The sequence below is a fragment of the Bubalus bubalis genome, chromosome 17 (genome assembly GCF_019923935.1).
Source record: "Bubalus bubalis isolate 160015118507 breed Murrah chromosome 17, NDDB_SH_1, whole genome shotgun sequence".
In the NCBI taxonomy this organism is placed as follows: domain Eukaryota; kingdom Metazoa; phylum Chordata; class Mammalia; order Artiodactyla; family Bovidae; genus Bubalus; species Bubalus bubalis.
This window is the reverse complement of record NC_059173.1, coordinates 30553411-30572803: the sequence shown is the minus strand read 5'-3', so window position 1 is coordinate 30572803 and position 19393 is coordinate 30553411. Positions and strand designations below refer to the sequence as shown.

At 37.0% G+C, this 19393-nt stretch overlaps 1 protein-coding gene across 3 annotated transcripts in view; it reads right to left on the bottom strand.

Annotated features, from left to right (window-relative positions):
• Positions 1–518: 518 nt before the first annotated feature.
• GLRB (glycine receptor beta) overlaps positions 519–19393 on the bottom strand; it is a 91875-nt gene continuing 73000 nt past the window's right edge. For all 3 annotated transcript variants that reach the window (XM_025267965.2, XM_006078207.3, XM_006078208.3), the window contains 2 exons: positions 13742–14034; positions 519–2971 (listed from right to left, as the gene is read on the bottom strand). In XM_025267965.2, the coding sequence (XP_025123750.2) occupies positions 2675–2971; positions 13742–14034 (590 nt within the window). In that variant the 3' untranslated portion in view covers positions 519–2674. The remainder of the gene's footprint in view (positions 2972–13741; positions 14035–19393) is intronic.

Sequence of the window (19393 nt, the reverse complement as noted above, 5' to 3'; positions counted from 1 at the left end):
AAAAACTGTACATATGGTAAAATTCCATTGATGTTAAATTGTCCTTTATATTTAAAAAGTAGATAGAGGCTGTAGATGCCTAGAGTAAGGTCTAGATGCTCAAACGACAGTGGTGACCTCTGGGAAGAGAGGAGAGTTTGTAGAAAGAAGGTGGTAACACCAGCATTAAGTGCTTACTTTAAATACATCTGTTTTTCTAATGCAACAAGATATCTATGCATTACTTATGCAATTAAAAAATAAACATCACAAAGTAAATTCAAAAACAGAGTTATGAAGGAGGGAGCCTTCAGACTGCTGTAACAGTCTGATGAACATAAAAGGGAAACAAATTGGGTGGTGTTTACAGAAATGGAGACCAGGTGGTCAGCGTAAGGGAGAGAAGTTTAGGGCTTGGAACTTGACATCGGGTACCATGTGAGAAAGGAAGGTGGATGGACCTCAGAGGACTGGAATAGTGAGTTGTTTTTGTTTTTTTTTTTAATCAGAAACAGAAAATAAGAGAAGCCACTGATTTGTAAGGAGAAGATCATTTTTATTTTGGAAAGATCAAATTTGCAACACTGATATCCAGGTAAATACTGCAAGTTTCCTAGAAAGACATAATATTTAAAGTACACAGATCAGAACTACCCTGGGGTTAATTGGCTAAATTCTCAACATAACAATAAAAAGCAACTGTTGGTGGACACTGATTGTACTGCATTATGATCATTGTGTAATGTTCCATTTGTAGTTATATATACACACTTAATCCTGGGAGAGCTATTTATATATATTTGGGTAGTAAAATGGATCTTAGGAGGCTGCAATATTATATTACAGAAAGAAATTCATTCACATTATTTTCAAGAAATAAATTCTTACAAAATGAGACCTATTTTCCATTGGGTACATATCCCACTTAAAACTGTATGGAAATCAAACTCCCTAATATGAATGAAATTTGCAAGGATAAAGAAAAGAGACTATAAGGAAGTATAATTATTATTAATACAAATGTAAATGGTCTAAGTCTTTTTCAAGACACCTTTTTCCTATCACAGTACCATTAAGATACTACTGCCCTGGGTCCTAGCAGGATGTTAAGTCTACCAATAGGGTGACTTGTGACAATTTTAAAATGATTCAGATGGCTAAGCTTTTGCAACTAGAGGGTGCTGAAAGACCACAGAGGATTAGATACATCTCATTTTGTAAAGATTTAGTAATCAGTGACTCTTTCACAAATTAAAGTCTTCAGTAAAATAGCCTTGAAATATAGGTTGCAGTTTGCATAAATTGTATGTAAACACACTTTATTATTGAATTAACCATCCAAGATCTCAGCTGCTACTAAATTCTCCACATAATGTAAATATATTTATTTGGCCTCATGTTTATGTTATGTGGATTACTGATAGTTCTAGTATCAGCTATGGAGAAATAAAAGGTACTTTGGCTGTGATATTACTAGGAAATTCAAGTCTTATAGACCAGAAAATACTTATTTTCAAGTTAGAACAAGATCAAAGCAAGTAAATTTAAGTAGTCCAGACTTTCAGCAAGAAAGAAAATGCAACTAGAGGTGAGGCCTAATGAAGTAATCATTTACTTAATTGTTAAATGTTTTGTAACAAGTCAAACATTATTCAAATAAGAAAAAAGAAAATGAAAAAAATTAATTTTATTTTAAAATATGCTAGCATTTTAATAAAATAAAGAAGCTACAATCTTTTAATGATTTTAATTTAATGATTATGGATTTTTCTTCCTAACTCAAGTTACTTCTAGTAATAAGGTATTTTCTTCTTGGTTTCTTAAAAATGGTATGAAATCACAATATTCATTACTATATTCCAATTTAAAATATTTATGACTCTTTTTAAGGCACAATGATTCTGTATACTCTGTATCAACAAAATAAAATCCATGAAAATATATTTAGGTTTTAAAGTGGACTAAATAGAATTTCTTTTATCAGAAATATTTAATCAATATATCTACTTTCTTATCAGAAACCAGAATTCAGCACGAATGTAGGTAAATCTAGATTTCCCTTTATTCCAAAAATGCTTACTGGATTTTATTGTCTGGCGTTGCCAACACGGGCACACTTTAAAATTAGCTGACTTTACAAATTAGGAATCTTTTTGAACTTTATTTCTCCACAGCCCCCACATAATTATAGCTGATATATTTCTACTTATAAAGTTATACCATATGTAATATAATTTTGCTTTATCTGTAATAATACCATCTAAAATTATACAAGAATAAGATGGCTTTCTTTGAAAGTTACAAGGAAGATTTGAAATGCTACATACATTGGAATGCTGATCTTAACAGGGTTCAGCGTGCATACCATTTTATTATCAGAATTATCAGAAGTGTTTGCAATTTACACTAACTGGAGGGAAATGTTTGGATTTTATTTTATGTAGTATGCTTATCCTTCATTTATTCCTAAAGCAATTATGTTTGCTTTACCTAAGTACATCATGATTAGAGCACAGACGTAACACAATCATGCTGCCATTCCACATGAAGGTGCCATATTTGTGTTACAATCCCATGGCATCCAAAATGCAATATACTGCTATGAAAATGCAAAGATTGCTCACAGATTGGCATTTATGAACGAGGTTGGTCACAATGCAATGGGATTTTACTTCATATGAATGGAAAGGGTTTATCATAAATATATAGACCAGTAGATAACATTGAAGAATAAGAAGCAGAAAGGAAACAAGGCTCTCGCATAAAGGTCGATTCTCTTTGCTGCTGTCGGAATAACGGGTTTGGCAGGAGGCGGCTTCTTGTTGTTCTTGGCCTGAGACTTCCCAAGTCCATTGTTGACCTCAATGGGTTTTCCATAGCAGTCATAATTGGACAATTCAAAATCTCTCGGTAAGCTTCCCACAATGCTGAAGTCGTTAGATCTCAGATCAGACTTGGACGTACAAACCTTTTTGCATCTGGTCTCCCCAACCTGAGAATAACAATTAAAGACAGAGGGTATTGAGAATTTTTCTACTTATAAATAATCTGGCAAAACCAATACAATATTGTAAAGTTAAAAAATAAAATCATAAAAAAAGAAAAAAAAAAGAAGTTAATATCCAACACATGTAACAGGTCATACAATTCAATATCAAAAAAATAAATGACCTGATTAAAGATCGGCCATAAGAACTAAAAAAAAAATTATGGTTTATTCAGTTGGCTAGTGTCTCATTTAATCCACTAACGGAAATAATAGTCCACTGATTAAACCACATAATTACCTGAACATTTATGGTTCTAAAATGTTGCCTATCTATGTAACAAGGCTTAAGTCGTGGGCATAAACTTTCAGGAGGTTGTTTTATGTTAAGGGATCACGGTACCTATCATCATTTATCTTAGGTGCTCCCAGGCTTGTGAGAGTTCTCATCTGAAAGACTGATTAATAATAAAAATCCAGCATTGAACTATGACACATATCATATTAGTAGACTATACAGAATACAAACATCTTCTGGTGCTTCTAACCTTTGACTTTCCTAGGGATTCTATTTCCAAATTGAGTGGTTTTTAAATGACTGAAGCATGTATCCCTTCAGTGAGACAGACTGTATCTATAAACCACACTCACAAATAACTAAAAATGGTCACAATGATCATAAACCAAAGACTGATGAATGAAAGGCATTCAGCACTTGTTGACTAAAGATAAAATAGCTAGAGAATCCAAAGAAATTGTGTATATTTCAGCCAGATCATATCCTACAGAAAATATTCAGTTGATCATCTATGAATTTCTAAATTTGACTCAATTTCCTATAATATATAAAGTCATTAAAGTTTCTGGAAAAGACAGGTGTATAGTGCTGACCAGTGATTTAAGGAGTGCCTCCATTGCTTAATCTTCCACTGTTCTTACTTCCAACCTTTGTGATTTACCTTTGGAGTCTTCACTAAAATATTTACTGCTGCTGCTGCTAAGTCTCTTCAGTCGTGTCTGACTCTGCGACCCCATAGACGGCAGCCCACCAGGCTCCCCCGTCCCTGGGATTCTCCAGGCAAGAACACTGGAGTGGGTTGCCATTTCCTTCTCCAATGCATGAAAGTGAAAGGTGAAAGTGAAGTCGCTCAGTCGTGTCTGACTCTTAGCGACCCCATGGACTGCAGCCCACCAGGCTCCTCCGTCCATGGGATTTTCCAGGCAAGAGTACTTGTTACCATAACTCTCAGTATACTAGAGTTACACTAGTTTTTGTCTTATTATTATAATATGTTGAGTAATTTTTTGAATTCTATTTATATTTACTAGATTATGCCTGGGTAAAAATGATGCTCAATGTAAGACATAAAACAAATTATTCTCCAGCAGTCTTCCAGGTACCAGGACAGTGTCCTTTATCTGAACAGATACCGAGGCATGTTTTCTAGGCAAAGTCAAGTGGCACTGTTTAGAGGTGGATAGCAAAGACAACTAACATACACTGAGTGAAAAAAACAAGTGAGAATGTGTTTACACATCATCCTGGCTTTATGCATTTAAGTTATTTCTATATTTTTCAATCTTGAACAAGCACTAGTAATGCTTTTTGAAGCTGGTTTACAAATGTTGGCTTTATCATTATATCATTATACCACATAGATATTTGTACAGTCCTATTGGGTAAGAACTTTTGAAAAAGAAGTTTAGGTAAACAAATAGTTTAGGTAATATAATAGTACAAAAGCACTCAAGAAGTAGACTTCCATGGTGGTCCAGTGGTTATGAATCTGTCTTCCAATGCAGGGAACATGGGTTCGACTGCTGGTTAAGGAGCTAAGATCTCACATACTGCACAGAACTAAGGCTGTACATCCACAACTACTGAGCACATGAGACTCCACTAGAGAAGCCCGCGTACCACAGCAGAAGATGCCACATGTCTCAACTAAGACCCAGTGCAACCAAATAAACAAATGATAAACAGAGAGTATACAAGAAACTGTTAATAAGTAGGAATGGGATTGAGGCTCTGGAAGTTCATGCTTCTTGAACGTTCGTCTTATATGTTTAAAAAAATGGAAATCATCAATATATTAAAATATTTAGAAAATGTCTGTTTATCTCCATCCTGGTTTGACTGGACTTTGAGCTAAAGGAAGCAAACCTGAGAAAAGGGGATTTCTGATCCCCATTTTTTTTAATGTGTATTTCCAGTCACCCCAGTGTGAGAGCCCAGTGGGGCTTAAAGGGGAATTATGTCTTGATGGAGTCACCACTGATCCAGAGTCTGATCCAAATCAATTTTACACAGCATCTAGGAAAATGTCTGGAGAAAATAAGGACTCATCAATATAATGAAACAGAACAAAGCTAGCAACCAGAATTGAAGTAATTTAAATGCAACTTTGGGGAATCATTCATATATATGCATGAATACATATATTTAAAATTTACTTCCATGTCTTCTATTTAAATTCCCCAATTTGAAATCTTAAAAGGTCTCTTTCAGCAAGCAGCCCATCATCATCACACAAACACCACACACATGTTTCCACTCACACACCTTCCCAGTAAGTGTCACAAACAGAAGACCCAACTTGAAGCTCCAGTTTTTCAGTGTTGTTTGAAGGATGTGTAAGCGAACTGTATAAAGACTGAATCACAACCTGCACTGGAACAGAAATGGGAACAGCCTCTATGTAACAAACCTTTGCATTATTCTCACTCTCAGAGCAGCCTGCTGTGGGTACTTAAGACTCTTCCTCCCTTTAGAGTCCTCCACTCCAAAAGCACTAATCATGCTTTGGAATCCACATATCAAAACAAAGGAGGACTTAAGCTTCTGACAGTAACTCAGGAAGCATGATTCTTATCAGTTTCTTTTTTTTACTTTTTCACAAAGAAGGCTGTACATATTTACTACAGAAATGCATTTACTCTGAATAATTCATGACATCACGAATGGTTTCATTACCTGTAAGTAACCAGACAAGTAGCCAAATTTATATGATACTATAATCTAAGTAATACATTTAAACACCTCAAATTTTCTAGTTTTTTAACATAAATTTATTCTTATTAATAGATTATGCCAGCAATGTTAATCATTATAAAATTGTATTAATATCTATAGTTTATTAAAAATGTAGACAATGCATGTTATATTTATTTTGAAAGATTGTTTAAATATAGTAAATACCTAAAAGAAGAATAATTACTTCAATGTTAAAGTGATAACATGAAAACCACCTCCAAAAGCTTCAGTTTGGTTATACTAAATGTTTAATCATTTAATTTATTAAACCCTCTTCTATAAATGTATTTGGAGATTTTGATATTTGAAATGAGGGGTGTGAGTATGTGTGTGTGTGTGTGTTGGTGGAGAGAACGTCTACAATGGAAGTAATTTTCAATGATGTGACAGAATTGAATAAGGAATAAAATTAGGTTCACTACCACTCATAATTCTTTACTTAGTTAACTGGTCTCATCAAACACTTTATACAAACAAAACTTTCTTCAGTTATCACTCTGTACATCAATATCAAATCAAATCTTTACACGAGTACAAAGATAAAATAAATACTATTTTGTACTTAAAAATAAATATTATTTAATAAATACAAATAAATATTATTTAGTAAATACTATTTAATAAATATTTACAAAATAAATACTATTTTAAGCATCATAATATTATATGCATAGGGACTAAATGAACTACTTAAAGTAAGACAGTAACCCTACTTAACACATTCTTAAAGGTGATCTTGGTACTATGATTCTCTAATTTATAATTCCCCCACTGCTCCTCTTAGGAACATGTGACTCATTTACTTTCATCATATAAACTTGTCATTTCTGAAAATTACTGGTAGCAAAAATGAGGTATTAATGCTACAATAATGAGACTGTCGAGGATGAAAAATGATGCACATAAGAACTTCCAAAGGCTTCCAACTGTAGCCTCTAAGATTGTCTTTGTGGTCCTTCCCAGCTTCAATCTTCACACATGCAAAAGCGAATCACAGTAAACAATGTTTTTTTTTTTTTTTTTTTTAATTTTAGGGAGATGTTGGCTGGAACAAAAAATAAATTCTTTTTCTCTTTTTATCAATGACAATATTTCTTGGCCAGAAAACTTAGGTGTGATTTCATGGTGATAAAGGTATCCTCTACAGATGATAAAGATGCTCAGAAGGGAATAATTCCTATATATTTTACTGTATTTAAATCAATTCTTATTGTAAAATATACATAATTTTCATTAAGAAATAGCAATCATATTCATGCTACATGAAATGCAGCTCTGACTCATCTGGTGGATACTAGTGGTGGTTTAGGCTCTAAGTCATGTCTGACCCTTGAGACCCCATGGGCTGGAGCCTGCCAAGCTCCTCTGTCCATGGGACTCTCCAGGCGAGCATACTGGAGTGGGTTGCCATTTCCTTCTCCAGAGCATCTTCCCGACCCAGCAATCAAACCTCGGTTTCCGTGCATTGCCGGTAGATTCTTGACTGACTGACCTATGAAGGAAGACTATGAAGGATACTAGGGGTTGGAAATAGGTTCATGTGAACAGCAATAGGTCCTCAACTGTTTTGATTGAATAAAAGTAGAAATATATGAATGAAACAAATCAACAAACAAAATATTAGGATTTGTGGAGGAAGTACCAGATTTGGGGAAGGGAGAAACCTAAACAACTATATATGCCTGATGGCAAGTGATTTTTAAAAATCAGTATCAAAATATTTCTACAATTCAAATTTCACTGTGTTTTCATTAATCACCATTGTTATTCTGTCTGAAAATAAGTGATACATTTCCTGATTGACGTTATTGAGCAAAAATTTGTATTTTGAAAAGCAAAATATACTAGAATAAAGTATTCTGAAACTAAAGTCATAATTATATTTTACATCAGCAAATTCAATAAATTAAAAGGGCAATGGTTTTGAAATTTCCTTTTTCATATTTTCTTTCATGTGTCAATGTATAACAATCTTCTGAATTTGTCAGTCTTACACATTTGCTGTAAGTTGGATGTGCCTATTAAAGTTGAGTTATTTGGGGACTCATTTTCATTTTGAAGCTTGTCTCAGGATACAAATTGCACACAGGTTCCTGTGCATCTTGGAAATTTCATTTTGTAAGAAATAAGAGTACTTAAATTGATTTCTGGAGATGAAAAGTGAAAGTCACTCAGTCGTGTCTGACTCTTTGCAACGTCCAGGCCAGAATACTGGAGTGGGTAGCCTTTTCTTTCTCCAGGAGCTCTTTCCAACCCAGGGATCAAACCCAGGGATCTCTCGCATTGCAGGTGAACTCTTTACCAGCTGAGTCACCAAGAAAGCCCAAGAATATTGGAACGGGTAGCCTATCCCTTCTCCAGCGGATCTTCCTGACTGGGGTCAAACTGGGGTCTCCTGCACAGCACGTGGATTCTTTACCAGCTGAGCCACCAGAAAAACCCTGGAGATGAAAACCTCTGGTCAACTTTTCAACTCTAAAGCGTTATTCTATGACTTTAGTATCAAAATGTTGTAGTAGTTTCAGAATCCAGGCATGTATGCTATTACTAGTTGCTAAAAACATAGAGAATAAAAAGATAAGAGTTTTCAAATATGTTGATTTATTTAAATGTGTGTTTATTTAAATTATTTAAATATGTTGTTTTATTCGTTGGGTAGTTGTTTTAAAGCTTGAAAGCCAAATTTAGGATAATTCAGTCTAATATCCTGGATCCTACTTATCTTTTATATCTATGTTCACAGATCATGCTGGCATGTTCTCTATTACTCTGAAAATCTGAGTGCAAAGAATCTGTTTCCACCAAGACACTGGTTCATGGAATTAAGACCTAAGATTCTGCTGGCACGTCAGTAAACAAAGAATATTGCAGTCATGAACCAATCACATGACAGCCACCATCCTCCTCTCCTGTGAGCCCTGAGGGAACTCAGGACGGAAACAGGATGCCCCTCATCTGGCAGTCAGTCCTGAGGCCGCCCCAGTGTTGCATCTGAAGGAGACTCAGGATGAGAAAACACAGGGTCCTGGCCCAAACAGCCAAGGGGCACATCAGAGAAATGACTTCACTAAGCCCAGACTCTCGCATCTTCCCTTACAGAGAAAAGAGCTAAATTCATTAACTTGAGAAGTCTGGTTTTCAATCTGTTAAAAGATTAACAATAACCTTTTGTTCCAACTATCTAGTCTTTGTTGTAAAGACTCTTGTGCAACCTGGCTCCCCTCTTCCTCTTTGGAGCAGTTCTCTCAGCGTTCTCTGAGATGCAGTCTCCCAGGACTGAAGTCCTAAGAATACTCCCCAAATAAAACATAAATCTCAACTTTTAGTTTGTGCATTTTTCTCCAGTCAGCAGACTATGTTACGATTCCAAGTTCACGTGACATTCTCTGTGATCGGGAATCTCTGCAGTTAGTCAGGCCCCAGGACATTTCAGACGACGGAGCTGACTCTGACACTGCTGGAGACCGGACACCTATTCTTTAGCACAGCTTCACTGCGTGAATCCAGATATCTTGACCAGGGTTCAGGTCAGTGTGTTGGGGGATCAGTGGGCTGGAAACATGAGGAAGTGGGAAAAGACAGGGAGACGTGAATGGAGGGGTTGGCAGAGTCAGAAACTCAAAGAGTGACATCACCCTGGGGTGTAAGGGCCTCAGGGATCCCTCCTTCTGTTAGTGCCCTGGAGAAACACATGTATGTTTCAGAAGGAAATCCTAAGCTTCCCACAAAGAAATGCCAGGTCTTGGATGTGCCAACACGAGCCTTTCATCAGTCATTGGCTCTTTTAGGTACCACTGGATGGCACTGGTGGTAACAGAGAAGAAAGTAAAATCCTGGGAAAGAGAACCATGGTTTCTTTGAGAAGGTGTGTTCCTGATGCATGAAGGCAGTAGGTCTGAACTGGATTAGTAGATAGGAGGGTTGCACCATGAACAGATGCTTAAGAGCAGCCCACTGATACGTCTCTATTTATTCATGAGAATGCAGGAGGCAAGGTACAGGTACAAGGAGGATGCTGAGGGCCCTCGAAAGAACATGGGGCCCTTCTGCTCCCAGGAAGGTTGAGGGGGCACACTCTGGACATTATAAAAAGCTAACATAAGGCTGTGGAGGTGGAGGAAAGGAAGCAGGTCAACTGGAGACTTGGGGGCCAAGGAAGGACACTGTGGTGAGTTCTTGCATTTCTTTTTTGCTTCAGATGTCCTAGATTAGGAACTGAAAATGCCAATGCCTACAGAAAGAAATAGCCCCAATAACAGCCCCTCCTTCTAGACAGAGGACAAAGGAAGGGGCGGCTTAGGGAGACAGAAATCTTTCATACAATAACCTCTCTACTGGAGCCCAGCATCACAGAAACAGCTGTGGCCCCACCCCTATTCACACCAGCAAGGACCAGGCAGGTAGCAGCATCCTGCTTTCCAAATGCTGTGACAGGTGCCCAGCCCTCCCTGGAGGGTACTGCAGGAGGCCAAGCAGGGAGCTGGCCCTCATTCCACCTGGACCAGTAACAAGGCCCTACTCCCTGGGGAGCGGTGGGTGTTGGAGGGGATGGTGCAGGCAGGGCCACCTCCCAACCCAGCAGCAAGCACCACATTGATTCTCCTCTTCCCCTGGATCATTTTCCTAGGAGGAAGGGCTCTCCCCATGGCCAGGCATACGGAGGTACCCCAGTGTCAGGAGGCTACACCAGGAAGAAAAGATGCCCAATGCCACCAGGAAGCAATGGGAGCCCTCACCTAACTGTGAGGGGCCCATCTGGCAGCAAGGAAACAGCAGTCTTCCTTCTCCTGGAAGAACACTCAGAGGAAGGCAGCAACAACAGAAAGTTTACAAGATGCAGAGCCTCATCACATAATATGAAATGTCCAGGTTGCAACAGAAAAATCACTCATCATACAAAGTGCAGGAGAAGATATAAAATTGAAATTAAAAAAAATACAATCAGTAGAGATCAACACCAAGGAGAAACATGTTTGAATTATCCGAGAAAGGTTTTAAAGCATGCATGACAAAAATGCATCAATCAGCAATTATGAACATGCTTGGAACAAATGAGAAATGGGAAGCCTGGGAAAAGAAGTACAAAACCCCTGCCAAGAAAGAGAGAAAAGAAAGGAAGGAATGGAAAGAAAGAAAGAAAAAGAAAAACCAAATGGAAATGTTATAACTGAAAAACACGTTAAACCAAAAAAGAAAAAGAAAAACCAAATGGAAATTTTATAACTGAAAAACACGTTAAACCAAAATATGAATATCAGTGGATAGGAGATGAAGGGTGGGGAAAAGAATCCATAAACTAAAGATATAACAGGAGAAATCACTATAACAGGAGAAGTCAGCAGAGAACTGACTAAGATGATGAGCAGAGCATTGGTGACATATGGGCCCATAACAGAGCATCTAACATTTCTGGCATCACAGTCCTGGAAGGACGAGGTAAAGGTACTCAAAGAAATAATCACTGAAAATTTTTCCCATTTGGCAAGAAGCCTAAACCTGCATCTTTTTATTTTAAACTTTTTTATTTTATATTGGGGTATAGCCAATTAACAATTTAACAGTTTCAGGTGAACAGCAAAGGGACCCAGCTATACATATGCATGTATCCATTGTCCCTCAAACTTCCCTCCCATCCAGGCTGCCACATAACATTAAGCAGAGTTCCATGTGCTATACAGTAAAGCCTGCATTTTTAACAAGCTGAACAAAGCCCAAACAGGATGAACCCTAAGAAAACTACATCAAAATATATAATTAAACTTCTCAACAATAAAGACAAAAAAAAATCTTAAAAGCATACAGAGAAAAATGACTTTACCTAAAGAAGAAAAACAATGTGAATGAAACAGAGTTCTTAGAAGTCACAGAGGCCAGAAAGAAGGAACACAATATTTTTTAGGTGCTGAAAGAAAAGAATCATCAACCAGGAATCCTATTCCCAGTGAAAGCATCCTTTGGGAATGAAGGAAAATCAAGACATTCCCAGATAAAGGAAAACTAGAAGGATCTGTCACCAGAAGAGCTATCTAAAATAATGGATAAAGGAAATTCTCTAAAAGGAAAGAAAATAATAAAAAGAACCTTGCAAAATCACAATAAAAGAAAGATCAAAGAAATGAAAAGTATCCACAAATACAAAAAACTTTCCTTCTCCCTTTGAGTATTCCAAATTATTTTAGATGGCACAGCAAAAATTATAACACTTTCTAATTAGGTTCTAAGGAATATTTTCAATAATTCTGTCATATAGAGAGGAAAATAAAAGGTGTTAGGTAACATCACACAAATTTGTAACATAATGACATTAAGAGACTGTGAAAAAGTCATGTATATATATAATGTAACACCTAGAACAATGATCAAGCAAGGTAGTGATACACTTACAAACAATACAGGAAACTCAAAATGTCATGCTAGAAACTGTTCAAGCAATCCACACAAAAGGGAAAAAAGAAAGATTTTAAAAATATAGAATACACAGGAAATAAAATATAAAATCGACTGAAGCCCTAACATATCATTAAATTTAAATGATCTAAACATAAAAATTAAAACACAATCATGGCAGAGAAGATTAAAAGCCATCAGCCAACCATATGTTGCCCACAAGAAACTCACTTCACATAGAATGATATAGACATGATGCATGGAAAAGGATGGAAAGAGATATGTTAAAGACACGATTTCGTTAAGACCATGATAACTCCACATTAATGGGTATTTTATACTTATTCTTCATGAAGAGGAATAGGGTATAAAGAGCTCTAGGGCCTGAGGAACCTCCCTACAAGGCAGCAATGAAGAATTTGCAAGCAGACTTGACTGAAGGCTTAGAAAATGAGTTGATGACGACTTAACAGAAAAATAAACAAAAAAGAGCTTCAGGCAGAACCACCTAAGAACAGTTTAGTGGCCTCTGTATCTAAAAGTGTGTCCAACACTCTAGGGTTCAGTGGTGGTGGTGGTGAGCAAATGGACATGGTCTGGGGCCAGGGTAGGCAGGTAGGCAAGGTTTCCCAGAGGCAGAATGGTCTGGACCTGTTAGTCTCTTGCAGAACTTCCCATGCTAAGTTCCATGGAACTGGTCCCCTGGATAAGGGTCTTCTCGACTTGAGGATATCAAGTAGGCATAATGGGATAAGTGGACAGGTGTCCTTAACCCATGACATTGCCTGTGGCTCAAGGACTTATCATTACCTGAATCTGGAGGCACTGTTCACTATTCTTAGCCCGATCACCAAGCAACAAGGCAAGGCTATGTTTTTTCAGTTCTTCTCCAGCTACTCATCCTGCACTGGACACATACCAAACCATGGGCATAGTTTCCCTTTGGGCCAGGCACCCAATAAAGAAGTAGCCTGCCTGACATGTGCTTTGTGAAGCCCTCCAACTTGATGCGATCTTAGAGGTGGGAGATTGAATCAAGAACATGGGCTCCCTATGTCCCCTGGCCGTTCGTGAAGGATTGTCACATGAGAAACAGTAGGAAGGTCTGGAGTTTGGGCAAGACCTCCACATTTGATAGTGAACATCATACTGAAAGAATTTAAGCATCCTTGAATTCCACGAAAGTCATCTAGCAATTTGATGGTTGATTTGCTAAGTGTTCTATTCTTTTCCAAAAAGTAGATTGAGCTTAATTCTTTCTCATCTGTGAGCAAGAAATGAGTGTGAATCAATTCTACCAAACCTTTACACCCACAGAACACATTTCACTGGCTGACGTCAGACGTCATCCTTACCTGCAAGGTGCTGATGTGAACAGGTGTGCTTGCGCCATTCACAGTGTTCTTTTTAGCCACGTTTCCCCCCTTCCCATCTGCTTGCTCAGCCTTGGCAATTCTGGCTTTTTCTGCTTCAACTCGCTTGGGGTTATTGAGCATCACCTGGACGACTGCGTACTCCACCAGGGACGCAAAGCCAAAGAGGAGACATGCGATGAGCCACACGTCCAGCGCCTTCACGTAAGACACCTTGGGAAGTTCTGCAGCCAGGGTTGTACACTCAGAGGCCAAACTCAGTACCGAGAAGATTCCTGCAGGACAGAGACCAGAATTCAAGATGCTTCTTGTTGCTGCTGCTGCTGCTGCTAAGTCGCTTCAGTCGTGTCTGACTCTGTGCAACCCCATAGATGGCAGCCCACCAGGCACCTCTGTCCCTGGGATTCGCCAGGCAAGAATACTGGAGTGGGTTGCCATTTCCTTCTCCAATGCATGCATGTATGCTAAGTCACTTCAGTCGTGTCTGACTCTGTGCGACTCCATGGACAGCAGCCCATCAGGCTCTTCTGTCCATGGGATTCTCCAGGCAAGAATACTGGAGTGGGTTGCCATTTCCTTCTAGGGCTGGAGTAAGATGCTTCTTACTCCCATGAAATGTTCTACAATCACTGCTCTTTGATGAAATCTGTCTCCAGTAACTGGAGAAGGAAATGGCAACCCACTCTGGTATTCTTGCCTGGGAAATCCCATGGATGGAGAAGACTGGTGGGCTACAATCCATTCAAGTCACAAGAGTCAGACATTACTTAGAGACTAAACCACCACCACCTCTCTAGTAACCCATTATCACTCAAGTTCCTTTAAAGCATAAAGAGTAGAAGAAATACTATGTATATAATTTTTATGAAGGAATTATTTAATGTGCGTGAGGATGCATGTAAACACCTAACATTTTTTAAAAATAAATATAAATGTAAATCAAGGTATAAAAACCACCATTTGGATCTTATCTAAATATTAAAGATATCTAAAACTATTCCATAGTATCTCTAAGGAAGCCACAGAGCTCTCTGATTAGAGAAGTTATTTCACTTCTTAGCTTTACTCTAAACATTTATAGAGCTGAGTTTTGCTCCCTGAACTACTAAGTCAGAACAAGAATAGAACATATAAAGCAATTTTCTGATAAGGTTCAAAATTTTTAAAAATCTAATAGAAAAGACAAAGCAGAGAACATGCTGGATTATTTCAGGGAAAACAAATGATTCTAGTTTTTTAAGGAAAGAATGAAATCTTGTTATATGTTCTATTAACCTTTATGGGACGCTAACTAGTTGTGTATCAATTTAAGTCAAATACATGTAAAATCCCAAAGGAGAATAGCAATAATTCATCCCCCTCTATCTCTCCCCTCCTGCCACACTCCTAAACTTTCCCTGGGTCTTCCTTCCTCGGTATTTTCAGAAGAGGGGCTGGGAAGCCTGACTCGTTGGGACCATCACCACCACATACTGGGCTGGAGCCTCAGGTGAGGTCAAGGAAGCCTCACTCTAAGTCAAGCAGGAGCAGGTTTGCCCCGGCTCTTGAGAGTGAATTTCAATTATGGGGCTATGTGCACCTTTTTCTTCCTAGATGTGACCACTTCTGAGAGCTAGTGAATATATTACCCTAATGATGAAAGATGTACTTGGCTGTCTTTGCTCTTGTACTGGAAATACAGAAAGTAGTATACTAGTATCAATAATCAGCTAAAACATTGAAAAATATATATTCCATCAGTTTCATCACTTCAGAGGCTTCTGAAAGGTGTAGAGATTTTTTATTTTTGTTTGTAAATACTGAAGAGCTAGGAGACTCTCCCAGAAAGAGAGACTTTTTGTAAAATATAACTTCTGCAGATGGAAACAATATTAAGTATATATATATGTATATAACAATATCACATATATACATGTATATAATAATATTACATATATATTTAGGCTTGCTAAACATCTCTTTTACTATTATAGTAACTATCCTTCATCCTGATGAAAACTAATTATGTAATAGCACTATATTTTAAAAGTTAACATAGGTTTTAATGTTTTCTAACCTGGAAGTGAAAAGTAGCATAAAAATCCAAGATCTTCTCAATCATTGCCCTAACCTCAGTTAATTATAGTTATGGGCAGTCAATTGGTAAGTCATTTTTCCAAATCATTTTTTCTTAATTTTTAATCAAATGTTATGTCAACTTAAGCAAAAAGGGGCCTTGAGATAGACTATACTGACCATTCTCTGTGTTTTCATGGCATTCCATTCTCATTGATAACAGAATGTATCACATTGTAGCAAATTTAGTAGCATACCTGAGCCTTTGTCTTGACATGTTAGCAATCTTATGAATGACATGGACAATAGTGCTGGATTATAGAAGGTCTTGAAAGTCCTAATGTGAATCTCTAATTGTATTTGGTAGAGAAATGATATTATCAAAAGAATGTTTCAGTAATGTCCCTCCAGTAGGGATATAGAAATAGACTAAGAAAGAGAAAATAGGAGATTCAGAAACAAAGAATAACAAAATGAATGATAGGATTGATGTAGAAAGAGGGATTCTGGAGGAAACATTTTTTAAAACTTGGTTACCGATTAAGAAAGAAGGTAGACTGAGACAAACTTCTGGACAGAACGACTGGGGAAACATGAAATACATAATGGGAATAGGAGGCTATAGAAAAGCTGTGACTTTGAAAGGAAAATACCTAGTTAGGTCAGATCAGGGTCTAGAAACAAAAACTGGGAACTTGTTAAAGGACAAACTGGTCAGTCAGTATCATTCAGGGGCATCATGGTGAAAAGGGAAGGGACTCTGAGGCAGGGATGCTCGGGTGTCAGAAAAAGGGGATCAAAGAAGCAGAGAAGAATTAGGAGGGATAGGATATTAATGGACATTTGCAAGGTATTTAAAGACCCAGGTGTTAAGTTAATAAAAACCATAGTGGCCAATTCCACTAAGATTTGTATCATTTTGAAGAAGCAGGAATGGAAATGGAGATGAATTGAGGGACATGACTGTGTACCTTGTCTACAGGAAATCATTAAAATAGGAAACGTCCATTTGCTCTTTTATCCTAAAATAAGAAATTTGAGAAAATAATATTTCTCTAGACAATTCAGTATTTTCTTAAGACAGCTGTCAGATGGGATTACTTCACTTCTAACTAACCCATAGTGAAATTTTGCCTGAATTTTACTATATTATGAACCAATAAAAGAAATGTGAAGCCCATCATTCATACAAATGTGGATTTTTATAATTTCAATATTGTATTCTTAATAAAATATCCCTATTTAATGGAGCACCTCTCTAATAAATGTCAGGACTTCTGGGTTTAATATTTCTAAAAACGTTTAAAATGTATAGTCCTTATTTGTCATTTGTTAATTTTCTCTCCCTAGTGCAAAAACAAATCAAGTCTAGATTTCAAATCAGGGAATATGCCATAAAATTTATATCAATTCTGATAAATAGATGTGGAGGTCTACATATATTAAATGTTATGGCTGACAAATAATATAAATTAAAGCAATAATAAATTACATAAAGAATTGACCTGGACAAAAACATTTATAAAGAATTCAGCGGGAAGAGAAAGTTGTTTAGCTCATCAGTATAAAGAAAATACTTTATAGCGATAAAATCCTTACAGGACCACTATGTATAGTGAACTATGATTGACTGTGGGATGTCCAGAGAGTTCTCATTTAGCCAATCTCAGAGGAAACATCTGCAGAATGATTCTTAAATAGCACATATGCTAGGAACTTCCCTGGTGGCTCAGACGGTAAAGCGTCTGCCTGCAACGCAGGGGACTTGGGTTCAATCCCTGGGTCAGAAAGATCCCCTGGAGAAGGAAATGGCAACCCACTCCAGTACTCTTGCCTGGAAAATCCCACGGATGGAGGAGCCTGGTAGGCTACAGATGGAGGGGTCTGGTAGGCTACTGTCCATGAGTCGGACACGACTGAGCGACTTCACTTCACTTCACTTCATGCTAGGAATGCACTGAATTAAAGAGGAATACCTGTGGTGGATTCATGTTGATGTATGGCAAAACCAATACAATATTGTAAAGTAATTAACCTCCAATTAAATAAATTTATATTAAAAAAAAACAAAAGACAAAAAAAATAAAGAGGAATACCAAAACTAGAAGACTAAAAAAGGAAAAGAAGAAAAAAAGGGAAAAAAAGTATGAAGAATGGAAAGGAAAAGAAAGGGGGTTCTATTCACAACAAACAGAACCAACAGAATGAGTTTAGGAGAAATTGTGCGTAGCAGCTACTATCTAAACCTAAAATCTTTTTTATCCCACACTGAGATGAATTACAATACTCTCTAAATTCCTATATATGTAGTTGTTATTAATAACATGAAAATTCATTTAGGAATACTGCTAAATTATTATGTCAGCATGTTATCATTTCACATCATTCTAACCAAAGGACAGTTAAAAGCAAAACTACAGTTGCTACCATGTGCAAATCCAAAAATAGTTTTGAAATTTTTGAAGGAGATTCTTACAATCAAAAAGACCTTGAACCATGCTCCAGATGATAATAAAAGACTATAAGAAGAAAGAAGGGTACTATAAGAAGAAAGAAAGAAAGAAAGGTGGCCTGCTGCTGCTGCTGCTAAGTCGCTTCAGTCATGTCCGACTCTGCGCGACCCCACAGATGGCAGCCCACCAGGCTCCCCCGTCCCTGGGATTCTCCAGGCAAGAACACTGGAGTGGGTTGCCATTTCCTTCTCCAATACGTGGCCTACTAGAGATCTGAATTGTGACCTGAGTTACTCATCTTTTCACATTTATGATTGAAAATTATTTGTTTTAAAAGATCCTTTATTAGCAGCAACAAAAGCATTTTATGTACCAGGAAAAAAAAATGTTACAGCTTACTTAGAGTAAGAAGTATAAGACATTCCTGCCACAATCACTTTTATAGTTAAAGAAATAGCTGAAGACAAAGCCTACCTAAAATGCACAGAGGAAGCTTTGATTTTTGTTAACAGTGAAGAATGTAAATCAAAAAAAGACAGGAAGAAAAATAAAACTAGAATACAGACCAATCCTTTTTTTAAAAAAGCAAAATGAATCTAGGGTAAATGATACATGTTTTTCTCCTAAATTTTTAAAAAATAATATGAGCCATCCTAGGAAAAGATTGGAAAATTAATTTTGTAATCTTTTGAAACAATGTAGGGAAAAAAGAGAGAAAGGAAATATACACTGGGTCAAAAGAGCCATATTGACAGAATATCCTGAAATTTAATTTAAGTCAGTAACATGATTTCATTTTTCTTTTTGGGTAAAATTATAAATATGTGTGAGTCTAATATGAGAGCTTCAAAATACCTGAAGCATAATTCCATAATTAGAGTTGGAGATTTTAACCATACACTCATCAATAACTATGACCTAGACAAAAGACAGGAAAGATTTTAAAAGTACTATAAACTAACGTGACTCCATTCATATTTATGAATACCACACCAAGAATGACAAACATGCACTGCAAGTGTACATGGATGCTGCTAGGAAACATATGCTGGGCTGGGCATTAAAAAAGGCTCAATAAATGTAAAAGTATTGAAATCATAAACTTTGTTCCCCGATAAAGTTAAAA